The following is a 12,144-nucleotide window of genomic DNA, read 5'->3' as shown; positions in this document are numbered from 1 at the left end:
GGGGGGGGGGGGATATATATATAAATATATAGTAAAAATGATCATAACATTATTAATTATTAATATAATCATTGTTACCACAACTAATGTCTCTATTGTCATTATTATACTATTTTTTATACTATTGTCTTCATAATACTTTACTGTCTGAGATTTCAGGTACCATCCATCTGTAAAGAAATGTTGAAATTACTGCAATAAAAACCTAAATAAAAAAGATATTAAATACATAAAGTATGAAAAATATAAAAGATAATAAATTAATAAAATACATATAAATATAAAATATATTAACAGTGTTTTTACCGTGTGATGAGTATAGCAACATCATGGTGTGCAGGATGAGTGTCACTTTGAGGATTGAGGTTTTTCTGCCATGTACAGAAGCTGTTGAGAGTCGTATCAGCGTGGTGAACGATCTTCAGCCCTTTCTGAAAACACACAAAAGTCCTAACTAATTTGATTTCTATGGTGTTCAGTAACCCTGCTGAGAAAGCATATGTTATTCATTGATGTCTATGTTTAACCAGCCTCATCAGACCAGCACTAACCAGCATAAATCAGTTTGGCAAAATAAATATCAAAATAAATGTATATGTACTTCCTCTCTCTGTAGCAGAATGAGCCGGACCAATATGATATGGACTGCATTACCGATGCTGGCATCGTGAAAAATTCCAGCCACCTATAAGAAAGTAGTGCAAAATATTTACATATGAAAGTCAGACGTGCAATCAAAGTATCAGTTCACCTAGCAGCTTTTTTTTCTTAGTTAAACCTGAATCACTTACCATGTTCATGATGGTAAAGATGTAGGACTCAACGTTTCCACTTCCGTGGTACTCCACGAGTTTGGAGTCTCCCACCACCATGGTCTCCACCCAGCGCTCTTTGCTGATGGAGCGAGGGGTGATTCTCCGAGGCCGACTCCATTCGTCATTACGATCCCCAGCCTGCTGTTCCTGTTGTCCCTGCTGTTCCTGCTCCCAGCGCTCTCTCTCCTGCTCCACCTGTTGGGAATACTTGGAACCCTCTGCACAAACACAGACAAATTCTGCTCATGCAACACAGTTTACAATGATTCAAAAAATGTAGGCCTGGTTTCAGAGACAAGGCTTAGATTAAGCCAGGATTAGGCATTAGTTCAATTAGGACATTTAAATGATTAGTTCACCTCAAAATGAAAATTTTCCTAATAATTTACTCACCCCAATGCCATCCAAGATATCCATGTCTTTCTTTCCTCAGTGGAAGAGAAATTAAGTTTTTTGAGGAAAACATTTCTGGATTTTTCTTCGGATAATGGACTTCAATGACAACCAGCGTTTTGAAGTCCAAATCAATGCAGTTTCAAAGGTCTTTGAAGTGCTTCAACGAACTGTGCACAATCGCAGCTGAAGAGGAGGGTCTTGTCTCGCGAAACGATAGGTAATTTTCAAAAAAAAAAAAAAAAAAAAATACTTTTTAACTACAATTGTTCGGATTGAGCTGATCTGCAACGCGCTGGGAACTACGTCATCACGTTGAGGTCACGCTCGATGTCGCCGGCGTGAGCGGAAGTACCGACCCACTCGACCGTGCGAAGGAGGATAATTCAAATTGTATTGGTCGCTTTGTAAACAGTGGGGCGGTACTTCCGCCGACATCGAGTCTGACCTTTCAGCGTGAAATCCAGAAATGTTTTCCTCAAAAAACTTAATTTCTCTTCCACTGAGGAAAGAAAGACATGGATATCTTGTATGGCATTGGGATGAGTAAATTATTAGGATATTTTCATTTTGAGGTGAACTAATCCTTTAAGTAGCTTTTATAAACGTGCCTTAGAAAAAAAAAAAACATTACTGCTGTGCATCTTGAGACAAAACAATGGCAGTGACATATTTTATGATACGTCAGTGCAAGTTGCTTTCAGTTAAAACAGCTCAAACATGCATTTTAGTCTGGGACTAGACTTCAGCCTTGTCTGTGAAACTGGGCAGGAGTTTCCTAAAGTATTATTTGGTTAAATATCCTTTTAACATCATATAAAGATTATGCATCTAACATAATCAAATATATTTCTTGTGTCTCTGACCTTTGACACCACAGGGACTATAGTGAACACTGTGTGCATCTGTGCTCCGTCGCCGCCTGAGAGCGCTCCAGGTTAAACTCCGGTAGATCACATGTGTGTGTCGAGGATGAGTGACGTTTGGGGTGAGGCCACGGACCGGCTCGATCAATAACGGTCCCTCCGGTAAATTTAACAGACCTCTCTATAAGTAAAAAACAACGCACTTGGTCATAAACCATAACAGATGTCATTTATACTACCGTTTAAACCTAACCGTTTAACAAAAAATACTACTTTTATTCACCATGGATGCATTAAATTAATCAAAAGTGGCAGAAAAGACATTTATCATGTTGCAAAATATTTGTATTTCAAACAAATATTTATATTTCCACTTTCAGAAAATTAAGCAGTACAACGGTTTTCAACATTGAGAATAACTAGAAATGTTTTAATCAGCATATTAGAATGATGTCTAAAGGGTCGTGTGACTGATGAGGAAAATTCAGCTTTGCATGACAGGAATAAATTACATTTGATATATTATATATTTTATATAATATATTTAAAAAAAAAACAGTTATTTTAATTTGTAACAAATATTTCACAATATTACCTTTATTTTTGGTCAAATAAATGCAGCCTTCATGAGCGTAAAGGCCAGTTCCCACCAAGGGCTATAATAATAACGATAAATATAAAGCTATAAAAATCGCTATAAATAAAATAGAAAAGAAGAATCCACATCACAACTACTTATAATGATAACAGCACAGAGAAATTATCTTGTTGGAATCACTTTCAGAACAATATTTCCAGCTGATGAATGATAAAAACATTGACAGCCAATCAGAATCCATCCTGCTTTAAAGAGCTTGATCATTTAAAGTGAATAATGACAAAACTGCAGCACGCTTAGAATAAACAGTCCGCTAGTGTGAACGCTAATATAGTTATTATTATCTTTATAGTTATCGTTCTTGGGTTGAACAGGCTTTAAGAGGCGTCTTTCAAAAATATTAAAAAATATTACCAAATATTTAAACGGTCTTGTGTTTTGAGCCTCTTTAATTCTAAAGTTTAAAACTTGCCACCATGATGTAGGAGTAACAACATTGCATGTAACAGTTTATGATTGTCTTTATGACTTTGGGTCTGTGGTAACGGTTAAAATTTAGGGATTAGGGAAGGGTTTGTTCAAATGGTTTAAAGTAGTTTGTACTGTAATGACACTTCAGGTGTCAGGTCTCATTATTCAGATCTGTAGGAATCCCACTGAATGCAGGGAAGGTATTTTCCCTGTCACACTCCCTCTTATTTGTTAATTGTCCCTGCAAGTTCTTGCCAGTCCTGACATTTTCTCCACACTGCGGGGGCTTTAGTAGGATTATTACCCACCTGGTGTGCCAGAATGTGTCACGTGCACATGCTAAAACACAGCACCAACACATTATAAACGTTAAATGCCACACATCCGTGCAGTTTGACATGGAATTCAATCCTATTTGCACCTATAAGATATACATATATATATATATATATGCACTACCTTTCAAAACGATTTTTAATGTTATAATGCTCACCAAGGCTGCAGTTAATTGATCCAAAAATAGTCAAAACTGTACTATTGAGAAATATTGCAAATTATAATAACTGTTTTATAGTTGAATATATTGAAAAATGTAATTTATTCCTGTGATATAAATCAGAATTTTCAGCATCATTACTCCAGTCTTCAGACTCACATGATTCTTCAGAAATCATTCTAATATGCTGATTTGCAGCTCAAGAAACAATTTTATTATTATCAATGTTGAAAACAGCTGTGCTGCGTAATATTGTGGTGGAAACTGTGATAATGTTTTTTTCAGGATGCTTTAAAATTTTCAGAATTTATTTGGAATTTTTTTTTGAAGTTGTGTATGTTATAAAAGTCTTCACTTTTGTCAATTTAATTCAATCCTAAGAACCATTGACATTGCTTATACTTAAGGTTGTTTTGAACAAACTCATAACCCCAACTGTTAAACTCGCATGTTAAGGGTCAGATCAGGGCCCGTATTCATAAAGAATCTTAATGAAAAGAGTACCTCCTAGTGACAAAATTCTACGAAAATTCTTAGAAATGTGGGCGTTTACTCTTAAAATGAAAGAAAAAATCCTAGTAAAGAAAAAAGTAATTCAGAAAGCATCTTAACCCTTAAAAGAGGTCTTAAGGTCAAAATTGTTAGGAGTACGGATGAGGACTTTTAAGAGGCTTAAGAGTTTCTTTAGCTGAGGAGAAAATGGCAGAAAGACGAAGAGAGAGAAGAAATGTGTTGCCGACAATGGATGACAGTGAGTTAATAAGACGCTATAGATTGACACCCGGCCCGAATTTTCCTTTAAGGATGGCCTTGTGTTCATCCACTAAATGGGCTAACAGTAAACACTGCTCCTCTGTCCAGTTGGGCTTTCTCATCCTTCTTGGTTTTGATTCCATGTTTGTTACATTAAAACCAACATTCAAACCACCACTTAAATAGACATGCCAGCAATCAGTGTAATTGGAAAGAGTGGAACAATTTTTATCATTCTAAGCCAATCAAATACCTTATAGGAAATTAACAGCATGGTAAATTAAAAAAAGGATTTATATACACAATATATAATGTGTGTTAGTGTGTGTATGAGAACGGTCAAATAGGAAAAATTACGCATGTAATTTCAAAGTGAAGGCTTAGAATAGACCCTATTCTTAAAATCACTCTTTTTTCCCTTCTTGGACAACCAACCAATCACAGTCTTCAAAAGATTGTGTAATACATAGCAACGGGGTCAACCCCGCCTCCTCACTAAGATAAAAGTTTTTGTCTTTTCCAATCTTTATGAATACGGGCCCAGGTTGCATGTTAACTTTTCAGATTATTCTGTATGTCTTGGACTCTGAACAACAGATTTAATTTGGCAAACAACACATCTCTGAAACGTGCCATTTTTCTCTTATCGCTGCAGTGAAATCCCAGCTTCACTGCACTCATTCACCGCCCAGCTGAATGAATCAGTCCCACAGGCCAACAACAGGTGTGTATGCATCTGTGTGTGTGTGTTCAGAACAAACTAAATAAACTGTGACCAAATGAAAAACATTCCAAATGTTTCGAAACTGGGTTTGTAATGCAAAACAGATACTAGGATTTGTGAAAAGACAAACAGGGGGCTGGAGACACAGTCATAATATTGACTCGTCGATCATCTACAGCCATGTCGATCATCTACAGAGTCTAAACAATACTAGCCCCTGCCACACACACAACTGTGTTGTACAGGTATGGCGTGAGAAGCACTCTTACATATCTCTTCAAATGAAAGAAAAATCCCAAATGTGATTTAGTGTGTTAAGTGTCTCAATTGCTTCCTTTAGACAATATAAAAGTATAGGTTTGTTTACATCTCAGGTTTTTCTCCTGAGAAAAGAATCCAGTAATCTCACGTTTCTCCTATAGAGCTTCAGAAGAGATCTCAAACTGTGCTCAGATTTCCCAAGATACCAAAGTTTAGCATCAAAAACCAGACATCTCAATATGAACTCAAACATTTCTTATTGAATACTCTTACTGTTGGTCAACAAGTGCCTTAATTGTGTTCTATTTTCTATAATTCTATTTTTTTTTATTTCTGGGACACATGTAAAACATTATTTATCTAGAAAGTGAAATGGCAGGACAATGTAAGTTTCTTCTGGATCCTATAGCCAAAACAAATTATTAATTTAAATCCTCATGCTACAAAAAAGTGCCATGTTTTTGGGCATTTACCATGATAATACTAGTATTATCATATGATGATAGAGTATAATTGATACAGTAAATTATCATATAATGACACAATATTCTTTGAAGTATCCATGGTATATGAATATGAAATATATTTAAAGTACTGTGATACTGAACAGTACACATAATATAATACATTAATAATTAATAACAGTATAAATTATATATATATATATATATTAGGGCTGTGAAACGATAAAATCACATCCAAAATAAAAGTTTGTTTACATAATGTGTACTGTGTATAATTATTTTGTATACATAAATACACACACATGCATGTATACATTTAAGAAATATTTGCATGCATATACTCTCTCTCTCTCTCTATATATATATATATATATATATATATATATGTATATATAATTTATATTATATAGAAATATAAAAAAAAATTTATATAAACTAATTTTTCTTAAATATATACTGTACATGCATGTGTGTGTATTTATATATATATACAAAATAATTATACACACTACACACACATATATTATGTAAACAAACTTTTATTTTGGATGCGATTAATCACGATTAATCGTTTCACAGCCCTAAATATATACATATATATATATATATATATATATACACACACACAGTATATGCACACACATACAAAATATAATACAATCACCATTTCATTTTACTGCCAAAGTACTTTACACGAGCACATAAGACATTTTATTCCATCTCTGTTTTTTGTGGGCCAGTCCTCTCTTTCTCTCTCCTTCATCTGCTCCTCACAGCAGAAACGTGAGCTTTGGTGTCAGGGGGCATTATGAAAACAAAAACTGATCTGCTAAATACAGAATCCGTGTGTGTTGCTCGGCTTCCAGAGTTCCTGCAGGTTTTGGTAGGACTTCAAACGAGATATATAGGCCTATATATAGGCCTATGTAAAGGACTATAAACTATAGTCCTTCAAAAGCAGCCATACATCCTCTGGGGGGCAGGAGGAATGTATAGATCTAATGTCTAATGCAGAGCGGGTCAGTGACGAGTAGTTCTGTTTATCTGTAACTGCTCTGGTTTGAAATAAAAGTTGAACAAAAATGAAGTCAACAGAGTTCAGTGCTAATGGGTTTTTCACAAGGACCATAAAACAAACAGTAAACAGTCTTAAAGTTCAGTTTATCGTGCAAATGAAATACACCACATTACTAAAATACTTTGTCCAATCACATATTTATGTGTGAGACGACTATAAGTATAAACACTATGGCTCTGTACGGCTTTCAAGATACACTACCGTTCAAAAGTTTGGGATCGGTATATTTTTTTCTTTTTTTTCCCAGCAAGGACAAATTAAATAGTAAAGACATTTTTGATGTTACAAAATATTTCTATTTTAAATAAATACTGTTCTTTAGAACTTTATGCTCATCAAAGTATAATGAAAAAACATTATTCTGGTTTTCAAAAAAATATTAAGCAGCACTACATGTTTTCAACATTGATAATAATCAGAAATGTTTCTTGAGCAGCAATTCAGCATATGAGAATGATTTCTGAAGGATCATGTGACACTGAAGACTGGAGTAATGCTGCTGAAAATTCAGCTTTGAATCACAGGAATAAATTAAATTTGAAAATATAATAACAAAATTTTAAATGTTTAAATTGATTAAACTTTAAAATTTAAAATTAAAGTTTTGAACATTAGTGTATTGTTTGAGCGGTTCAAAATGTCGACTTCTGGCTGAACCAATGGCGTGAGTTTCTCCTTGTATGGAAAAAAAAAGTTACAAAAAACAAAACAAAAAATACAATGTTGAACGTGTCGTTTTTGGCCTCTGCTCCACCACCAAATGCATATCACAATACATTAGCACATTTTTTTTTTTTTTTTTTTGTGCCTAGCTGTAAAGCATAAATGCTCTGTACTGATCATTTGCACCTTATTATATTTTAGTTTGGTCCCAGGGGATCCAGACTTTGTCTGCTATGAAACCAAAAGCACCTGGCATTATCTCAGCAACCTGTACAGCAGTTTTATAGAGGTCTATCTGTCTTATTGTTTTTTTGCTTAAACACCTGAGTTTCTGAGGAGTGAATGCATAAAAGTGAATGGAATGCGAGTGTAATTGCACCCGAGACTGAGAGAGAATGTTTTTAGGGGAAGATAACATGAGAACGGAATGAAGCGCTGTTGATTGACCTTACAGGAGGAGCATGCATGCTCAGGCACTGACTGACACGACAGAGACAGCATTTACTGCAAGCACTGCATGCATACGTCTGCAAATTATGCATGCACCTAATAAATCAAAGCTCATTTTCAAGTTCTGAACTCTTTCCTGTGCTTTCACCAACAACTGATTCCCTCTGCCTCTCCTCTTTTCCCTGTTTGCAACTCGTTCAATTGCCAAGTCAGAATGAGTCATGTTATGTGCTGACACACTGACCTGGTTACAGTTCTTCTCAAGTTCCCTGCTTTTTATGAGCAATTCGAATAACAGACTACTATTGGATCTTATTACACGGGTCCCTGGAACAGCTAATTCTGATTGGCCAATCATGGCATTCTGCAGTGGAATATAGTTGTCAGACACAATCTACTTCTTAAGTAGTCGTGTAATAGTGGGATGATTTACAGTCCGACGGTCATTATTGGATTATATAAACTCTTTCATTTCTACTTTGCTGAATACACGCTGATTTTTCTTTGTAGAGTCACTCTGAGGGCTAAACACTGACTTATATTTGCAAAACAAAACCGGGGCAAGAGAGTTAAGAGTCTAACAGGCCAGTCGATGTCGCTCCAGGCATTTGTTCTGTCTGGGACCACCAGGTTTACGGGAGCTCTTCACTAGCTGTGCGGTTGAAAAATATGAATATTACAAAAATCAACTTTGTTTTGCTTAATTTAAATATAAACATAAATATTATATGAAAAGCTTAAACTTTAAAAAAAAAAACTAAAATTGAAATTTTAAATAATTGAAATTTTATAGTATGTTTAAGTTGAAGTACTAAAATTATTAAAAATAAACATATAATAGAATATTGCCCGGTTTCGCAGACAAGGCTTACATTAAGCCAGGATTAGAGTTTAGATAGGACATATAAGAAGCTTTTATAAACGACTGCTGTGTATATAGAGACAAAACAATGGCACTGACATATTTTAAGATACGTCGATGCAAATTGCTTTCAGTTAAAACAGCTCAAACATCCATTTTAGTCTGGACTAAACTTCAGCCTTGTCTGTGAAACCGGGGGCTTAAATAATACTAAAATAACATTGTTTACTAGTAACTACATGAGATTTCAGAGTGTTTCAGAGAATAAAAATGTAAGGGTGGACAATTATTTTTCAAAATGTTTACAATGATCATTTGGGAATAGGTGACTTAAGGGAGAGTTTGGGTTCCTTGCCATTGTCTCCTTTGGGTTGCTTAGGAGACACTTAATATTCAAAATGAAATATTATGATATGACAATATTGGATGAGAACTGAACTGAGCTGGACGATGACATCATTATTTTCTCCAGAGCTGCTTTAGATGAATTGAACTCATTCCATAATTTACTTCACACAGTTATTGAACAAAACTAAATCAACACTGAACTGATTTCAACTGCATAATGTGTGTTCACTGTTGTCTTTCTAGAGCTGCTTTACTGCAGAGTTTTAATCTGCTTGGATCATTGAATCATTACTTTCCCGTTTATCACCGTAAAGCTGCTTTAAAACCATATTGTATAAAGCGCTATATACTGAAAATAAAGGAGACTTCACTTGAGTTGTTCAGAGAAAATTTGCTTTCTTTAAAATCTGAATTGATTAATTGTTTAGAATTAGATCAGGGATATCCATTAAGATAGTAATAAGGTCAATTGAATTTTTATGTTGACTTTAACAGTTGATGACAATATCAGCACAACTACAAGTATGTGAATTTACACCAGAGGCCATTTGCATCAACTTAGACTGTTAAGACTGTCAGCTACGAAACAATTTGACCACTTAGAAATTAGTCAAGAGGTAATCAGTCAGAGAGATCTAACTTTTTATGTAACTGACTTTAAAAAGTTAGGACCAGGCTTGAAGATTTTTTTTATTACTTTTAAGACTAGTCTAAACAGTTTATGCAACCGGCCCAGAAATGAACTGCATGATATACATTAAACAATTGACAGATTAAGTCAGATATTTCTCACCAGTCCCTCACAGGTGCTGATAGCGGCGGTCCGGATAATACTTGGCATGTTATCAACCGTTACTGTGCCAAGAAGGTGACAGGCACCGTTCCCAGATGTTTGTGGCCACTTTTCCATTAAACTCCCGTTGTGTTTCTCCAACACATATTCATTAGAGAGTAGGTTGTCATTGGTGGTTAGATTGAGAGTGAACTCCCGACCTTTGTAGTTGAGTTTGTAATACACCCGCCTCTCCGCTGAATTTAGGTCCCTCTTATGTCGTATGTTAGTGAAGTGATGTGATAAAGCGTATGAGATGAATTTTCCATTCCCGTCCACTTTTTCAGGATGATCCACATAAAATTCAGAGTGTTGCTTGATGAAGAGGTCTACGAATTAATGAAAACCAGACAGTTCAATTTAAAAACTTTCTAAATACTTACAATTTTTCAGTTCAAGTACATATTACTGCAAACAATCATTTCTGGAGCTACCAGAGGATGAGTCTTACCCAAACCACAATGAATGATTACATTTGATCCTCCTTACCCATAATTCTATATCACTGTCCTCTTCATGTCAGACAACATAAAAAAGTTAAAATTACTGATGAAAGAGTTGATGCACCAACGTAGCCTACCTTTTACTGCAATGAACAGATATGCAAGTTTCTCCAAATACATAGCTATACAAGATTGAGAATGTTATATTGAAGTAAAAAAATAAATAAAAATCCTTTGTAACTTAATCATTCATATATCAAAGGGTTAAATGTGCTTATGAGATTGTGTAAAGTTCAGGACTCCATAAACAGAAATATGGACTTTGCAGCAGCTGACCACTCGCCTCAGTGAAACACTTGACATATCACAAGGACTTAGCAGCTGCTTCTTTATATAAAACAGCCTAAACGCTGTTGCCTAAGTAAAATATGCTTGAACACAACTGTATAATTCTTATGCATGAAAACACAAACCTTGTTCTGTGTCTGGAAAGAGGTAGTCCGGTCCAGAGCTCTTGACGTGGCTCGCAGCCAGAAAGAAAACACAATTAAACCGCAAAATCGCGACGCTGACCCGACTTGGCATGTTTCTGCAACGCAAAATGAAAAGGGTAAACGCTCAGCGGCGCATTGAAGCCGAAGAACTTTAAAGTCTGTCCTGAGGGGAGTTTCTGGTGAAAGCAGGAGACCTCTGGGGTCAGCGAGACGGAGAAGGAAAGTGAACAGAGAATGAAGGAATATGATGTGGAGTGGGAGGAGAGATTCCAGTGACTGACTTTCCAGTTTCCACGCGCATGAGGAGAGGAGAGGAGATCGCCACAGGACAATACAAACAACGAGCTGCAGGAGCGAAGGGAGCTGTAGCCTACATAGCCTTTTATTTTTCAAATGTTTTTTTGACTGTACAAGTTGCTTAAATCCATAAGAAAATCTTGGTGCAACCCAGAATTTGGTACTTGTCTTAAGGGATAATGTACACAGGGTCATTATTTCTCAGTGGTTTATTTTTGCGATAATGACCGCTGACTGTAGGCTATAATCCCGGTCTTACTCCACGGGCTGCTCAACAAATTTGATGATATAAATATTTTTTGGATTTTAAGTTTGTTCATACTTTTATAATAGTGTATTAAAGCTACCGCAGCTAACAATGCAGACAACCGCTGCGCTCACCGTCTCTTGCAAACGCTCAAATTAAAAATTCAGATTAAAGACCCACTGAAGAAACAGGACGAAAGGGCAGGACACATCGAATAGTTCCTCCCCTTTTTTAAATAGCTAATAGCATAGCATTTCGTTTATAGCACAGCTCGACCAGAGTCGTTGAGCTGGATAAAGCTGCAGTTTTCTCCAAATTTCTAAACGTTTCTCCTCCTTATCGCTAAAAAAATATAGCATTCTGTGTAGAATTCAAATGAGTCCAATATGTTTTGTAGTCTGCTCCAACTCGTGCATGATACTCTTGTGCTATCGCTGCAACGGTTTGCATAGCCCCTTAATCATGGTAAATTACCGTAAAATTGCCATAACTACTTTACCGTTAAATTCAAAACTAAGCTGTTCGCACAAGCAACAGCATTCTGGCTTTTTACCGGTAACAGATCATTCACACATCAGTTCCAAAATAC

The 12,144-nt window shown here is 35.6% G+C and overlaps 1 protein-coding gene across 1 annotated transcript in view; it reads right to left on the bottom strand.

Annotated features, from left to right (window-relative positions):
• LOC143749218 (A disintegrin and metalloproteinase with thrombospondin motifs 12-like) overlaps positions 1 to 11,495 on the bottom strand; it is a 36,894-nt gene extending 25,399 nt beyond the window's left edge. Inside the window, exons 1-6 of the mRNA XM_077241736.1 lie at positions 10,991 to 11,495; positions 10,036 to 10,403; positions 2,075 to 2,255; positions 792 to 1,033; positions 602 to 685; positions 307 to 431 (exon numbers count right to left, since the gene is read on the bottom strand). Coding sequence (XP_077097851.1) covers positions 307 to 431; positions 602 to 685; positions 792 to 1,033; positions 2,075 to 2,255; positions 10,036 to 10,403; positions 10,991 to 11,102 — 1,112 coding nt within the window. The 5' untranslated portion in view covers positions 11,103 to 11,495. The remainder of the gene's footprint in view (positions 1 to 306; positions 432 to 601; positions 686 to 791; positions 1,034 to 2,074; positions 2,256 to 10,035; positions 10,404 to 10,990) is intronic.
• Between the last annotated feature and the right edge of the window lie 649 nt (positions 11,496 to 12,144).

This window comes from Siphateles boraxobius, unplaced genomic scaffold (assembly GCF_051911475.1).
Source record: "Siphateles boraxobius isolate OS27281-9 unplaced genomic scaffold, OSU_SipBor_1 24, whole genome shotgun sequence".
Taxonomy (NCBI): domain Eukaryota; kingdom Metazoa; phylum Chordata; class Actinopteri; order Cypriniformes; family Leuciscidae; genus Siphateles; species Siphateles boraxobius.
The sequence above is the reverse complement of the archived record's forward strand: the minus strand, read 5'-3'. Positions and strand labels throughout refer to the sequence as shown.